We start from the raw sequence: 12,604 nt of genomic DNA on the forward strand, positions 1-12,604 counted from the left end.
ATTCAGACCCTTTGCTATGAGACTCAAAATTAAGCTTGAGATTGGATATGATTTGGAAAGTCACACAACTGTCTATATAAGATCCCACAGTTGACAGTGCATGTCAGGGCTAAAACCAAGCCATGAGGTCGAAGGAATTGTCCGTAGAGCTCCAAGACAGGATTGTGTCATGGCACAGATCTGGGGAAGGGTACTTAAGCATTTCTGCAGCATTGAAGTTCCCCAAGAACACAGTGGTCTCCATCATTCTTAAATGGAAGAAGCCTGGAACCACCAAGACTCTTACTAGAGCTGGCCGTCCGGCCAAACTGAGCAATCGGGGGAGCAGGGCCTTGGTCAGGGAGATGACCAAGAACCCGATGGTCACTCTGTCAGAGCTCCAGAGTTCCTCTGTGGAGATGGGAGAACCTTCCAGAAGGACAACCATCTCTGCAGCACTCCACCAATCAGGCCTTTATGGTAGACATGACAGCCCGTTTGGAGTTTGCCAAAAGGCACCTAAAGGACTCTCAGACCATGAGAAACAAGATTCTCTGGTCTGATGAAACCAAGATTGAATTCTTTGGCCTGAATGCCTGGAGGAAACCTGGCACCATCTTTATGGTGAAGCACTCTGGTGGCAGCATCATGCTGTGGGGATGTTTTTCAGCAGTAGGGACTGGGAAACTAGTCAGGATCGAGGGAAAGATGAACAGAGCAAAGTACAGAGAGATCCTTGATGAAAACCTGCTCCAAGCACTCAGGACCTCAGACTGGGACAAATGTTCACCTTCCAACAGGACAACGATCCTAAGCACACAGCCAAGGTAATGCAGGAGAGGCTTCAGGACAAGTCTCTGAATGTCCTTGAGTGGCCCAGCCAGAGTCCGGACTTGAACCTGATCGAATATCTCTGGAGACCTGAAAATAGCATGGCAGAAACTCCCCAAATATAGGTGTGCCAAGCTTCTAGCGCCATACCCAGGAAGACTCAAGGCTGTAATCGCTGCCAAAGGTGCTTCAGCAAAGTACTGAGTAAAGGGTCTGAATACTTATGTAAATGTGATATTTCAGTTTTTTTTTATACATTTTCAAACAAATCTATAAACCTGTTTTTGCTTTGTCATTATGTGGTATTGTGTGTAGATTGATCAGGGATTTTTATGAGGGGTAACCTAACAAAATGTGGAAAAAGTCAAGGGGTCTGAATACTTTCCAGATGCACTGTATGTTCAGAGGCAAATTCCAGTGAAGCTCAGAGAGGATGTCTTGCCTAAAGTTGTTCTAGTGTTGTGGTTGCAGTTTCACCCGCCTCATCTAAAGCCTCTTCTTTTGGGGTGCTGCTATTGGCCACCAAGTGCTAACATTATCCGGATAATATGTGTGCAATGCTTGGTAGCGTATATGATGTTAACAGAGAAGTCTATATTCCGGGTGAGCTAAAAAAATATAGGTTTTCATCAAGTTGTCCACTCAAGAAGAAACTGCTTACTGTAACCAATGCCTGTAATCTGCTTCAGGTTATTAATCGAGCTACCAGGGTGTTTACAAACAGTACAGGAACTACTGTATATCATCCACGTGTATTGATTATTCTTTTGTAATGCTGCAGAAGTTTGTGCTAAAGGTGCATCCACAGCCATTGGATGGAGTGACCACAATATAATAGCTGTGTCCAGAATAGCTGAAGTTCCAAAGCAGGGTTTAAAATAGTGTTTAAGAGATCATACAACATTTTTGTAGTGATTCCTATGCTGAAGATGTAAAGAAGATTGATGGGTCAAATGTGTGTAATGGGGAGCTTATGAAAGTGTATTCTTATTTTGTGACTGGTGGATGCTGCTGTAGGTGAGTGTGGTGTGGGGAATGAAAATGGAAACGCAAAACACGCCTTCACTGGAAGAATTGTAGCGTTTCCACTGTCGTTTTCGTTGCACTTGCATTCATTAGCATCTATGAATCCCATTATTATGATGAAACGTATCCACGTCAAACGGGAAAACCAAAGACACCTGTGGTTCCTAATGATTCTTGCTGGTGTTTACAGAACAGCTGGTTCTAAGAGATTAGGATCAGGACCTGTAATTGTAACAGTGTCCATTTTCCCAACAGATTCTTCTGTCTATACTCATAAGTGTGTCTTCTTTAGACATCTGGGGGTTGTTGTTACCACTCATTTGTTGCCTCCATGGACCATCGTATTACATACGTTGCTCTTCAAGAGCATTTGAATCCCTGACTATACACAGTATGGAATGTCGAGCCAAAAGAATAGTAATTATCTGTTGAGTAACATTATCTGTAGGTAAACCAAAAACCTTGTGTTGTTGTATTTCCTCAGCTGGCCTTTCAAAGACACCCAAATACTTGACAGGGTAAAGGTTAACGGCTAAGGTAAACAAGGGGCCGTGCTTCAATTCACACAAGGTTATTTACTGCAGGTAGGAGGTGTAAGAAGAAGGGGGAGAGTGGGGGAGGGCAAGAGGAAGGCACCGGGAGAGGGGTAAAGGTACATAGGGGATGGCCGGGGGTGGCGGTCAGGGGGCCGGGGGTAGGTTATGCAAGCAAACTTGACTCAGCTGGAGTTTATTGGAAAAAGTGCAACATCTGTGCTGAGTTTCCTGTGAGGACGCAATGGGATCTGGAGGACCCTAATAAGCAGCTGTCTGATAAGCGGTCTGCATGTCCCTTCTAACAGCCAGGAGAGGTGTCTTACATGTCTGTGTCTACAAAACTGAGACATTGTTTGTGTGTGTGATGTCACAACATCTTGTCCAGGTATTCCACAGCGTAAGCCATTTCCAACAATAACTAATGTGAGGGTTACTAGGAATCTATTCATTTCAGGTTGTAGTACTATACTGTGTCTTTTCAGACTGAAGTATCCAAAGACTGAAGTAACTCCAAAGTAGAACTCCCCTGATTCCTTGATTTACAAAATCCATAATCTGAAAACAGCCACACAAAAGCATTACTGAAGCACTACATGTAGCCTATAACTGAATTGCTGTTTGTCCAACCAATTGGTCCCTACCATGTTTACTGCAACTATTTCGCTTAAATTCTAGCTATAACATCAGAACTAACCCTGAACTACGCATTGATGGCATCACCCACTAACACGGATCCCATTGCTGCCCCTCAAGAGAATGGACGTTTGTTTTGATTGACAGGTGGCCCACCAGAGCAGAACCCATGTTTCACCGGTAGACACGGCTGCGACACCAACGCCGCCTGCAGACCCGAAGAAGGCATCCAGTTCACCTGCGAGTGTTCCACTGGTTTCACTGGGGACGGACGTCAATGCTATGGTAGGGGCCCTGCACACTATACATATCAGCTTAAACCTACACCAGCTGATACATAAGGGACATGGGGAATAGTCTATTGAAGTTTGGGTTATACTTTATTTGACCTATTTACCTGGAAATTCATTAAAGAATGCATGGTAATAACTTTATTACTTTATTATCTAATAAACTTTTTCATGGGGATTCTTTGAAATAAAGACTACTTAGCACCATTTAGTGGTGATCAATTTCCTTAAACAATTTCAGTAGCAGAGCATACCAATTTGTAGGAAATTTTTTGAATAAATACTAGCTGTAATAGGACTGAAAGTGAAGTTTCCCTAGACATTGATCTGTGGTCAGTTTAGCAATTTCCCCACTAAGGATTGGGGGAAGGTTAGGATTGGGCGAGCTGATCCTAGATCTGTACATTTGGTGTGAAAACAGCTCATTACCTTTCATGACTGATCTTCATAAAATAGGTAATATTAGTAAGATGGCATCTTCATAGTAGTGGTGACATTACATTTGGCTTATTTTGCACTTTCTAAGAATTCAAAGACGTTTTACATCAGTAAAGGGCAAGACCGCCCAAAGAGATAAACAAGTATTACAGGACTGAGACAGACTGTAGCATAGGAAAACAAGAAATGCCCCATCACTAACAATTCATATTATTAATATACTGTAATGTACAGTATATTGTTACATATACTACAATTGACACAAGTGATCACATTAAATCATTTATTACAAATATGCAATGAAATAATGTAATTATTATTATGGCTGTTGATATGACTTGCAGTAAACATTAATCTGGTGCAACAGAATTGCTCTTATGGGACAAATAAAGTTGTTTGAATTGAATGTGCTCATTTTGTAGACATTGACGAGTGCAGAGAGATGACAGAGATCTGTGGTTCTCACGCCATATGCAACAACCAACCGGGAACATTCCGCTGCGAGTGTATGGACAGTTTCCAGTTCGCCAGCGATGGCAAGACCTGTGTCGGTATGTAGTGCTGAAAAAGCGTGTTTGCAGCTGTGTTGTTCTTTGTTTGGATGACCTCCAATATAACTCTGTTGCTTAACTTAATACACACTCTAAATACAGTAACCTTTTACAGATTGTTTCATATCATCTATATATTAATCTTAAACTCAAATTTAAGAGAGTTTCTATGCTATTTCAGTCTATTAATCTGTTTTTTCTTTAGTCTATCAAACAGTCTACCGAGAAATTTCTCACATTTGTTACTCCTTTTTATAGTTTTAGTTTCATCAAACAAAGGATTCGGGATTTCTGTCTCCACCAAGTCTAAAATCTGCCTCTCCCTTTCCCCCCTATCCCTTGTAGAAGTGGACCGTCCCATAGACCACTGCCAGAGGGGTACCAATAACTGCGACATCCCAGAGAGGGCACGTTGTAGCTACACGGGGGCATCTGCCTATATCTGCTCCTGTCTGTCCGGCTTCGTGGGTGATGGTTATACTTGCCAGGGTAGGGTGACACTTAAACGTGTGTGTGCGTGTGTGCGTGCGTGTGTTTTTTTTAACTATTCTTGTGGGGACCAGAAGTCCAAAACAAAAATTTGACCGACTGGGGATTTTGTTGGTCCCCACAAGGTCAAATGCTATTTCTAGGTGGTTTAGGGTTAAGGTTAAAATTAGTGTTAGGGTTAGATTTACATGCTGAGCAAACCACTCGCGCGCGTGTTGATTTTGTACCCCCACACCAGACACGGTCAGGACAGGCAGGTTGAAATATCAAAACAAACTCTGAACTAATTATATTAATTTGGGGCAGGTCGAAAAGCATTAAACATTATGGCAATTTAGCTAGCTTGCTGTTGCTAGCTCATTTGTCCTGGGATATAAACATTGGGTTGTTATTTTACCTGAAATGCACAAGGTCCTCAACTCCGACAATTAATCCACAGATAAAACGGTAAACCGAATTAGTTTCTCGTCATCTCTCCTCTTTCCTTTCCTATTATTATTTTGGACTTAATATGGCGGATGGCAACCAACTTTACAGTATTACTACAACCTTCCGGAGTGTGGACCTAAGTTCACCTTTCAATCACTCACGTGGGTATATGCTCCTAAAAACCTATGAGATGGGAGAGGCCGGCTTGCAGCGTGATGAGCGTCACCAATAGAACCGATTTCTACTGTAGCGCATGGCCACACAGACGCTCGCTGACACCCGCGAGCAGTGTGGGTGCAATGATTGAATAACATATATGTGTACATTTATTTTGCAACGCTCGCGCACGCGACGCGTCTGGTCTGGTCAGCATGTTAGGGTTAGGGGTTAAGGAAAATAGGACTTTGAATGGGACTGAATTGTGTGTCCCCACAAGGTTAGCTGTACAAGTGTGTGCGTGCTGTGTGTATGTGCGTGCTGTGTGTATGTGCGTGCGCGCGCATGGTGTTTTCTGAGGTTGAAATGACTTAAATGATCTGAACTCACTCACAGCAACAATATTTATTTGTCATCAGGAGATATGTCTAGACCTTTTTTACATGTTTTATTTATTTGTTATAATTCTTTTAATATTGCAGATAGATTGTAGCTTCCATCAACATTATTGTCTGCATCATTTCCAATCCCCCATGTATTTTTTTTGTAAATATATGTCCAGTTGAAATCGGAAGGTTACATACACCTTAGCCAAATACGTTTAAACTCAGTTTTTCACAATTCCTGACATTTAATCCTAGTAAGAATTCCCTGTCTTAGGTCAGTTAGGATCACCACTTTATTTTAAGAATGTGAAATGTCAGAATAATAGTAGAGAGAATGATTTATAGCTGGTGTAACTGAGTCAGGTTTGTAGGCCTCCTTGCTCGCACACGCTTTTTCAGTTCTGCCCACATATTTTCTATGGGATTGAGGTCAGGGCTTTGTGATGGCCACTCCAATACCTTGACTTTGTTGTCCTTAAGCCATTTTGCCACAACTTTGGAAGTATGCTTGGGGTCATTGTCCGTTTGGAAGACCCATTTGCGACCAAGCTTTCTGACTGATGTCTTGAGATGTTGCTTTAACATATCCACATATCTTTCTTTCCTCATGATGTCAGCTATTGTGTGAAGTGCACCAGTCCCTCCTGCAGCAAAGCACCCCCACAACATGATGATGCCACCCCCGTGCTTCACGGTTGGGGTGGTGTTCTTCGGCTTGCAAGCCTCCCCATTTTTGCTCCAAACATAACGATGATCATTTTGGCCAAACAGTTCTATTTTTGTTTCATCAGACCAGAGGACATTTCTCCAAAAAGTACAATCTTTGTCCCCATGTGCAGTTGCAAACCGTAGTCGGGCTTTTTTATGGTGGTTTTGGAGCAGTGGCTTCTTCCTTGCTGAGCGGCCTTTCAGGTTATGTCGATATAGGACTCGTTTTATTGTGGATATAGATTTTGTACCTGTTTTGTACCTGTTTCCTCCAGCATCTTCACAAGGTCCTTTGCTGTTGTTCTGGGATTGATTTGCACCAAAGTACGTTAATCTCTAGGAGACAGAACGCGTCTCCTTCCTGAGCGGTATGACGGCTGCGTGGTCCCATGGTGTTTATATTTGCGTACTACTGTTTGTACAGATTAACGTGGTACCTTCAGGCATTTGGAAATTGCTCTCAAGGATGAACCAGACTTGTGGAGGTCTACATTTTTTTTCTGAGGTCTTGGCTGATTTATTTTGATTTTCCCCTGATGTCAAGCAAAGAGGCATTGACTTTGAAGGTAGGACTTGAAATACATCCACAGGTACACCTCCAATTGACTCCAATTATGTCAATTAGCCTATCAGAAGCTTCTAAAGCTATGACTTCATTTTCTGGAATTTTCCAAGCTGTTTAAAGGCACAGTCAACTTAGTGTATGTAAACTTCTGACTCACGATTCAGCTTTTTGCCGCCTTCTGAGATCCCATGGGAGCCGTAGGAAGTGTCACGTAACAGCAGAGATCCTCTGTAATGGATAGAGATAATCAAGAAGAGCAAGAAATGGTCAGACAGGGTACTTCCTGTACAGAATCTTCTCAGGTTTTGGCCTGCCAAATGAGTTCTGTTATACTCACAGACACCATTCAAACAGTTTTAGAAACGTTGGAGTGTTTTCTATCGAAAGCTAATAATTATATGCATATTGTAGTTTCTGGGCAGGAGTAATAATCAGATTAAATCGGGTACGTTTTTTATCCGGCCGTGAAAATACTGCCCCCTAGCCATAACAGGTTAACTAGCATGGCTACCACAGCATTCTGCAGTGAAGCTAGTTGAGAGAATGCCAAGAGTGTGCAAAGCTGTCATCAAGGCAAAGGGTGGCTGCTTTGAAGAATCTAAAATTTATAATATATTGTCACATATACTCCCTCTGGCACTTGAGGTCGCCAGGCTGTCCTTATTACGCACACCTGTCACCATCATTACGTGCATCAGCACCTCATCACGACTCACCTGGACTCAATCACCTGCCTGATTACCTTCCTTATATATGTCACTCCCTTTGGTTCTTTCCCTAGTCGTCATTGTTTCTGTCCGTTGTTTCATGTCTGTACGCTACTCGTATCTCTTGTTTTGTTCTATGTATTATTTCTTATTAAATTCACTCCCTGAACTTGCTTCCCGACTCCCAGCGTACACGTTACTGAATAGCGCCTCACCAAAGGGAAGTATTTTTTAGTTTTTTGTTAGTATAGGTGACGTCGGGTCCGGGTGCCGCTACCGGAGCAACCGCAGGGATGCCTCAGCTGGCTCTTCAGGCTTCCATGCCTCAGCCAGCTCGTCATGTTTACAAGACTCGGTTGCCCCAGCAAGTGTCCGTTGCCGAGTCTACCGAGGATGCCTCAGCTAGCTTGTCAGGCTCCAATGCCTCAGCTGGCGCGACAGGCTCCCAAAACTTGGTTTGCTCAGCAGGCTCCCATGCCTCCAAAACTTGGTTTGCTCAGCAGGCTCCCATGCCTCAGCCGGCTCGACAAGCTCCCATGCCTCAGCCGGCTCGACAGGTTCCCACACCTCAGCAGAAGTGATCGGCTGGTCCCCGGGATCATCCCTCTGGTCGGCGTCCGGTGGCTGGAGCCACGCGTCAGGGAGTGGGTACTGTCACGTATACTCCCTCTCCGGCACTTGAGGTCACCAGGCTGCTCACCTCTCACCATCGTTATGCGCATCAGCGCCTCATCAGACTCACTTGGACTGCCTGATTACCTTCCATATATATGTCACTCCCTTTAGTTCTTTCACTTGGCGTTATTGTTTCTGTTCTGTTGTTTCATGTCTGTACGCTACTCGTGTTTCTTGTTTTGTTCTATGTATTATTATTAAATTCACTCCCTGTACTTGCTTCCCGACTCACTGTACACGTTACATATATTTTGATTTGTTTAACACTTTTTTGGTTACTACATGATTCCATATGTGTTATTTTATGTCTTGTAGATGTAGAAAATAGTAGAAATAAAGAAAAACCCTTGAATGAGTATGTGTCCAAATCTTTGACTGAGGGGTCAAAATAAAAAGTTACAGTCAGTATCTGGTGTGGCCACCAGCTGCATTAAGTACTGCTATGCATCTCCTACCAGATTTGCCAGTTCTTGCTGTGAGATGTTACCCCAGTCTTCCACCAAGGCACCTGCAAGTTCCTGGACATTTCTGGGGGGAATTGCCCTAGCCTTCACCCTCCGATCCAACAGGTCCCAGACATGCTCAATGGGATTGAGATTCGGGCTCTTCACTGGCCATGGCAGAACACTGACAATCCTGTCTTGCAGGAAATCACGCACAGAACGAGCAGTATGGCTGGTGGCATTGTCATGCTGGAGGGTTACGTCAGGATGAGCCTGCAGGAAGGGTACCACATGAGGGAGTAGGATGTCTTCCCTGTAACGCACAGTGTTGAGATTGCCTGCAATGACAACAAGCTCAGTCCGATGATGCTGTGACACACCGCCCCAGACCATGACGGACCCTCCACCTCCAAATCGATCCCGCTCCAGAGTACAGGCCTCGGTGTAACGCTAATTCCTTAGACGATAAACGTGAATCCGACCATCACTCCTGGTGAGACAAAACCACCACTTGTCAGTTAAGAGCACTTTTTGTCAGTCCTGTGATGTGTCTTTGGCATCATTAAAGTGAAGACTGTTATTTTATCAAATCAATTCTCTGTAATTATTATTATGTGATTAAACTAATCATGTAAATGTAATTAACTAGGAAGTTAAGGCTAATCTTCAAATCTACCGATTTATTCTGAAATATTATTCTACCGGAACACATGATTAGAGCATTTTACTAGTTGTATTTTAGTTGAACCTACACATGGCAAGGCATGACTATTTTTTTCAAAATGTACCAATTGTTTGAGGTGGAAGTCCACTGGTCTTCTTCCACGACCAGTGTGGTACACCTCAGTAATGTCTTATGTGTCTAGGGGCCTGTCTGCTGCTCACTGTTCTCATAGGGGAGTTTACAACTAGATTTGTTTTATGCTCTGGCGGCCTTGTACGGTGTTGCCCGTAGTCTCAACCCCCCCCCCCCCCACCACCACCGCCGGCCTCGATGAAGCTCATCATGGGTCTGGGCTACTATCCCCCCCCTTTGTGTCTCGGGACCCCCCCCCCCCCACCAGCGGGTGGTGTTGGTATCCGAGGCGCAAACGAAAAGGTCGGACCCTATGTACGAGTTGTCAGCGGCCGCGTTGTTATGAGAACGGCTGTAACCTTTCAACCAAATCTCCTGGTGTTTGTGCTTCAAAACGCTCATTGGCTGTCGAGGCCTGTCAGTCACCACTGCGTCCTCGGGTGGCAACCTCTTCAGTACCTGCGAACTGAGACGAAGATAACGGTCTGTGATATCGCAAAGTGTTTCACCAGTTGGAGTCATCGGGTCAGTTGATGGACTTGCGCCATTAGTGTCATTGTAAGGGGTGACAGTCTCCCTTCAAAGTGGAAGGTGTATCAACGGAGGCAGAGTATACTCTGCGGTTCAATGTTTTTCTTGCTGAGACGGCCGCAGTGCTTGCGGAAGTGTCCAAAGGGCAAGAGAAGTTAATCTCAACTACCGTATTCCACGACTGCAAGGAGGAGGGAAGTTGCTCATTCACAGAGACAGCTGGCTTGAAATCATGAAAACAATGGTCAATCAGGTTGACTGATGGAATGTGTCGAGATATCGTTGGATATATCGTTGGATATCTCCTTGGATCGGATTCTGCACCAAGAGGTTTCTAAACATCTTTTTCCCAAGGGGTGCTTTCGACAGACCCCTCGTGAATGACTGCTTTGCAGCTAGCGTTAGGGGAAGACAGTGTGACCAGTGGAGAAGGCACTGTGGCCTGTGACTATACCTGGTTGGTTTTCCAATCCGTCAGTGGGAGTAACCGATCCATCAAGTCTGCCCCAAGTAGCAGGGGTACAGATTCAAGGCTGCTAACATACACAGGGTGAATGAGCGATACGTCTTGGAAGTGTAGTTACAGCATGACTCTCAATGTGAGAGGTGAGGTAGTCTGAGTGACCCCTCAAAGTGTAGTATTGCATCGTTCCACTTTTAACCAATGTTTAGTTGGTTTCAAAGCCCTTTTGAGATTATTGAACAATGTTTGAGAGATGAGTGATATTGTCGCACCCGAATCAATTAGTGCATGACAAGTTAAGCAATCCTCCAGGACTGTTTCCAGGTAAGGGCGTTTAGATTCGTGTTTAATGGACATATTCCCCACAAAGTGGAGTGGTCGGTCGCAACGACATGATGTGCCATTTCTGTTCAAGGTGGAAGCAGTTCGACTTTTCAGATTTTGAGTGGGCTTGGCTTTAACGAAGCGTTTTACCTTTTTCTTCACAACCTTTGTATCAGAGTCTATAGACAAAGCCCATGGGCTTGTTTCTTGATCAAGCGGGCCCTGGATAGGGTCTTGAGGGGGAGAAATTAGAATTTTAACGTCCTTGCTATGGGTGTTAATTCCTGTGGACCTGGTGTCCGGTAATTCCCCGTATAGTCCTTGTGACTTATCTTTTACCCTTTTCTCAAATTTTTCTTGCTTTAGTTCTTCACGTAGTGGAACTTCTGGAAAATATTGGTCTATGTTTTGATCATCCTTCAACCCTTTGTTACCCTTGTGCTCTGACACTTTGTGTGGGTTGGGTGCTGGAACGTAGGGAACCGTTTGATTGTAGCAGTAATCTTTTTGATGGTGATGTACTTTACAGTTATTTCGACCACGGAGAATCGTGGTTTCGTGGTAGAAAACATTGTTGTGCGTCATCTCTCAACACTCCAATACCTGATAATGCACCCTCTAACTGGAGTGAGTGCTCCTGGTCAAACTTCAAAACCGAGTGGTCAGGGCTCTTAGTGTTGTGAACTTTTGATGCCTCAAAAGCTGTGCTTGCAAGCTCTCTGAGTTGTAAGATAGGCAAGCCAACGTGGGCTGCAGTGCCCAAGTAGGTAATGAAAGTGAGATACATGTTCGACAGAAACATTTGTTTGAATGGTAACAGCTCTTCCATTCCTGTTTCAGTGAGTAGGCCAAAGTAAGCTGAACAAAGCCTATGATAGTAAGCTTGTGGGTGTTCGTTCCGAGCTTGTTTGACGGTGTTAGCCAGTGAGCTATCGTGTTTGCGAGTCGCAGAACCACTGAATTCTAATTTCAAAGCTGTGGCAAGTTTAGCGTAGTCATTTAGCACATGTTGCTGTTTTAGACGAATGAACCTCATCGTGTCTATTCGACATTCGCTTCAACAGGTAAACCCTGTCAGAATCCGTAGCGTTAGGGTAGCCATCCAATGCGTCCTCTACATCAGCAAGGAACGTCTCAGTATCGTTTGACTGACCTGGAACGGGTTCAAAGGTGGAGAAATTCTTGACGAGTTTGTCAAGGTATTCCGTGCCAAGCGGGCAGAGGGTTGGCTTCATCCTGTGGGGAAATTGGGGCCTAAAGGCCAAGAGGAGAAGACAAGCTTTGGCTTTGTTGGTCAAGAGGCGCCATATTACTCAGTACTGAATGGCCAAGGGGAGAAGACAGAGGGACACATGAGGGAGGCAAAGTCTGAAACCTATCGTCTTTACTCCTGTGAGTACAGGGCTACGGTTGCTTGGATGGGTAGTCACGCTGTAGAGCGTGACCATTCTGGACTTCCTTAGGATGGTATTCTGCTGCATTGCAGAATCCACTTGAGCGCTTAAAGTACTGATTTTGGACACGTGAGTGTCGCACTTGCTCCTTTCGGTCTCAAACTTATCTGTCATGGTTTGCAGATAGAGGTCTTGAGTACGGAGCGAGAGATTCAGTGAGGAGATTTCCTCCGCTTTTAGAAATCAATATTTCC

The 12,604-nt window shown here is 44.3% G+C and overlaps 1 protein-coding gene across 1 annotated transcript in view; it reads left to right on the plus strand.

Moving 5' to 3' along the window:
* Nucleotides 1-12,604, plus strand: part of LOC115178847 (nidogen-1-like) — an 80,274-nt gene that overhangs the window by 35,885 nt on the left and 31,785 nt on the right. The window contains exons 9-11 of the mRNA XM_029740215.1: nucleotides 3,153-3,290; nucleotides 4,156-4,284; nucleotides 4,630-4,773. Coding sequence (XP_029596075.1) covers nucleotides 3,153-3,290; nucleotides 4,156-4,284; nucleotides 4,630-4,773 — 411 coding nt within the window. The remainder of the gene's footprint in view (nucleotides 1-3,152; nucleotides 3,291-4,155; nucleotides 4,285-4,629; nucleotides 4,774-12,604) is intronic.

Source organism: Salmo trutta, chromosome 38 (assembly GCF_901001165.1).
Source record: "Salmo trutta chromosome 38, fSalTru1.1, whole genome shotgun sequence".
In the NCBI taxonomy this organism is placed as follows: Eukaryota; Metazoa; Chordata; class Actinopteri; order Salmoniformes; family Salmonidae; genus Salmo; species Salmo trutta.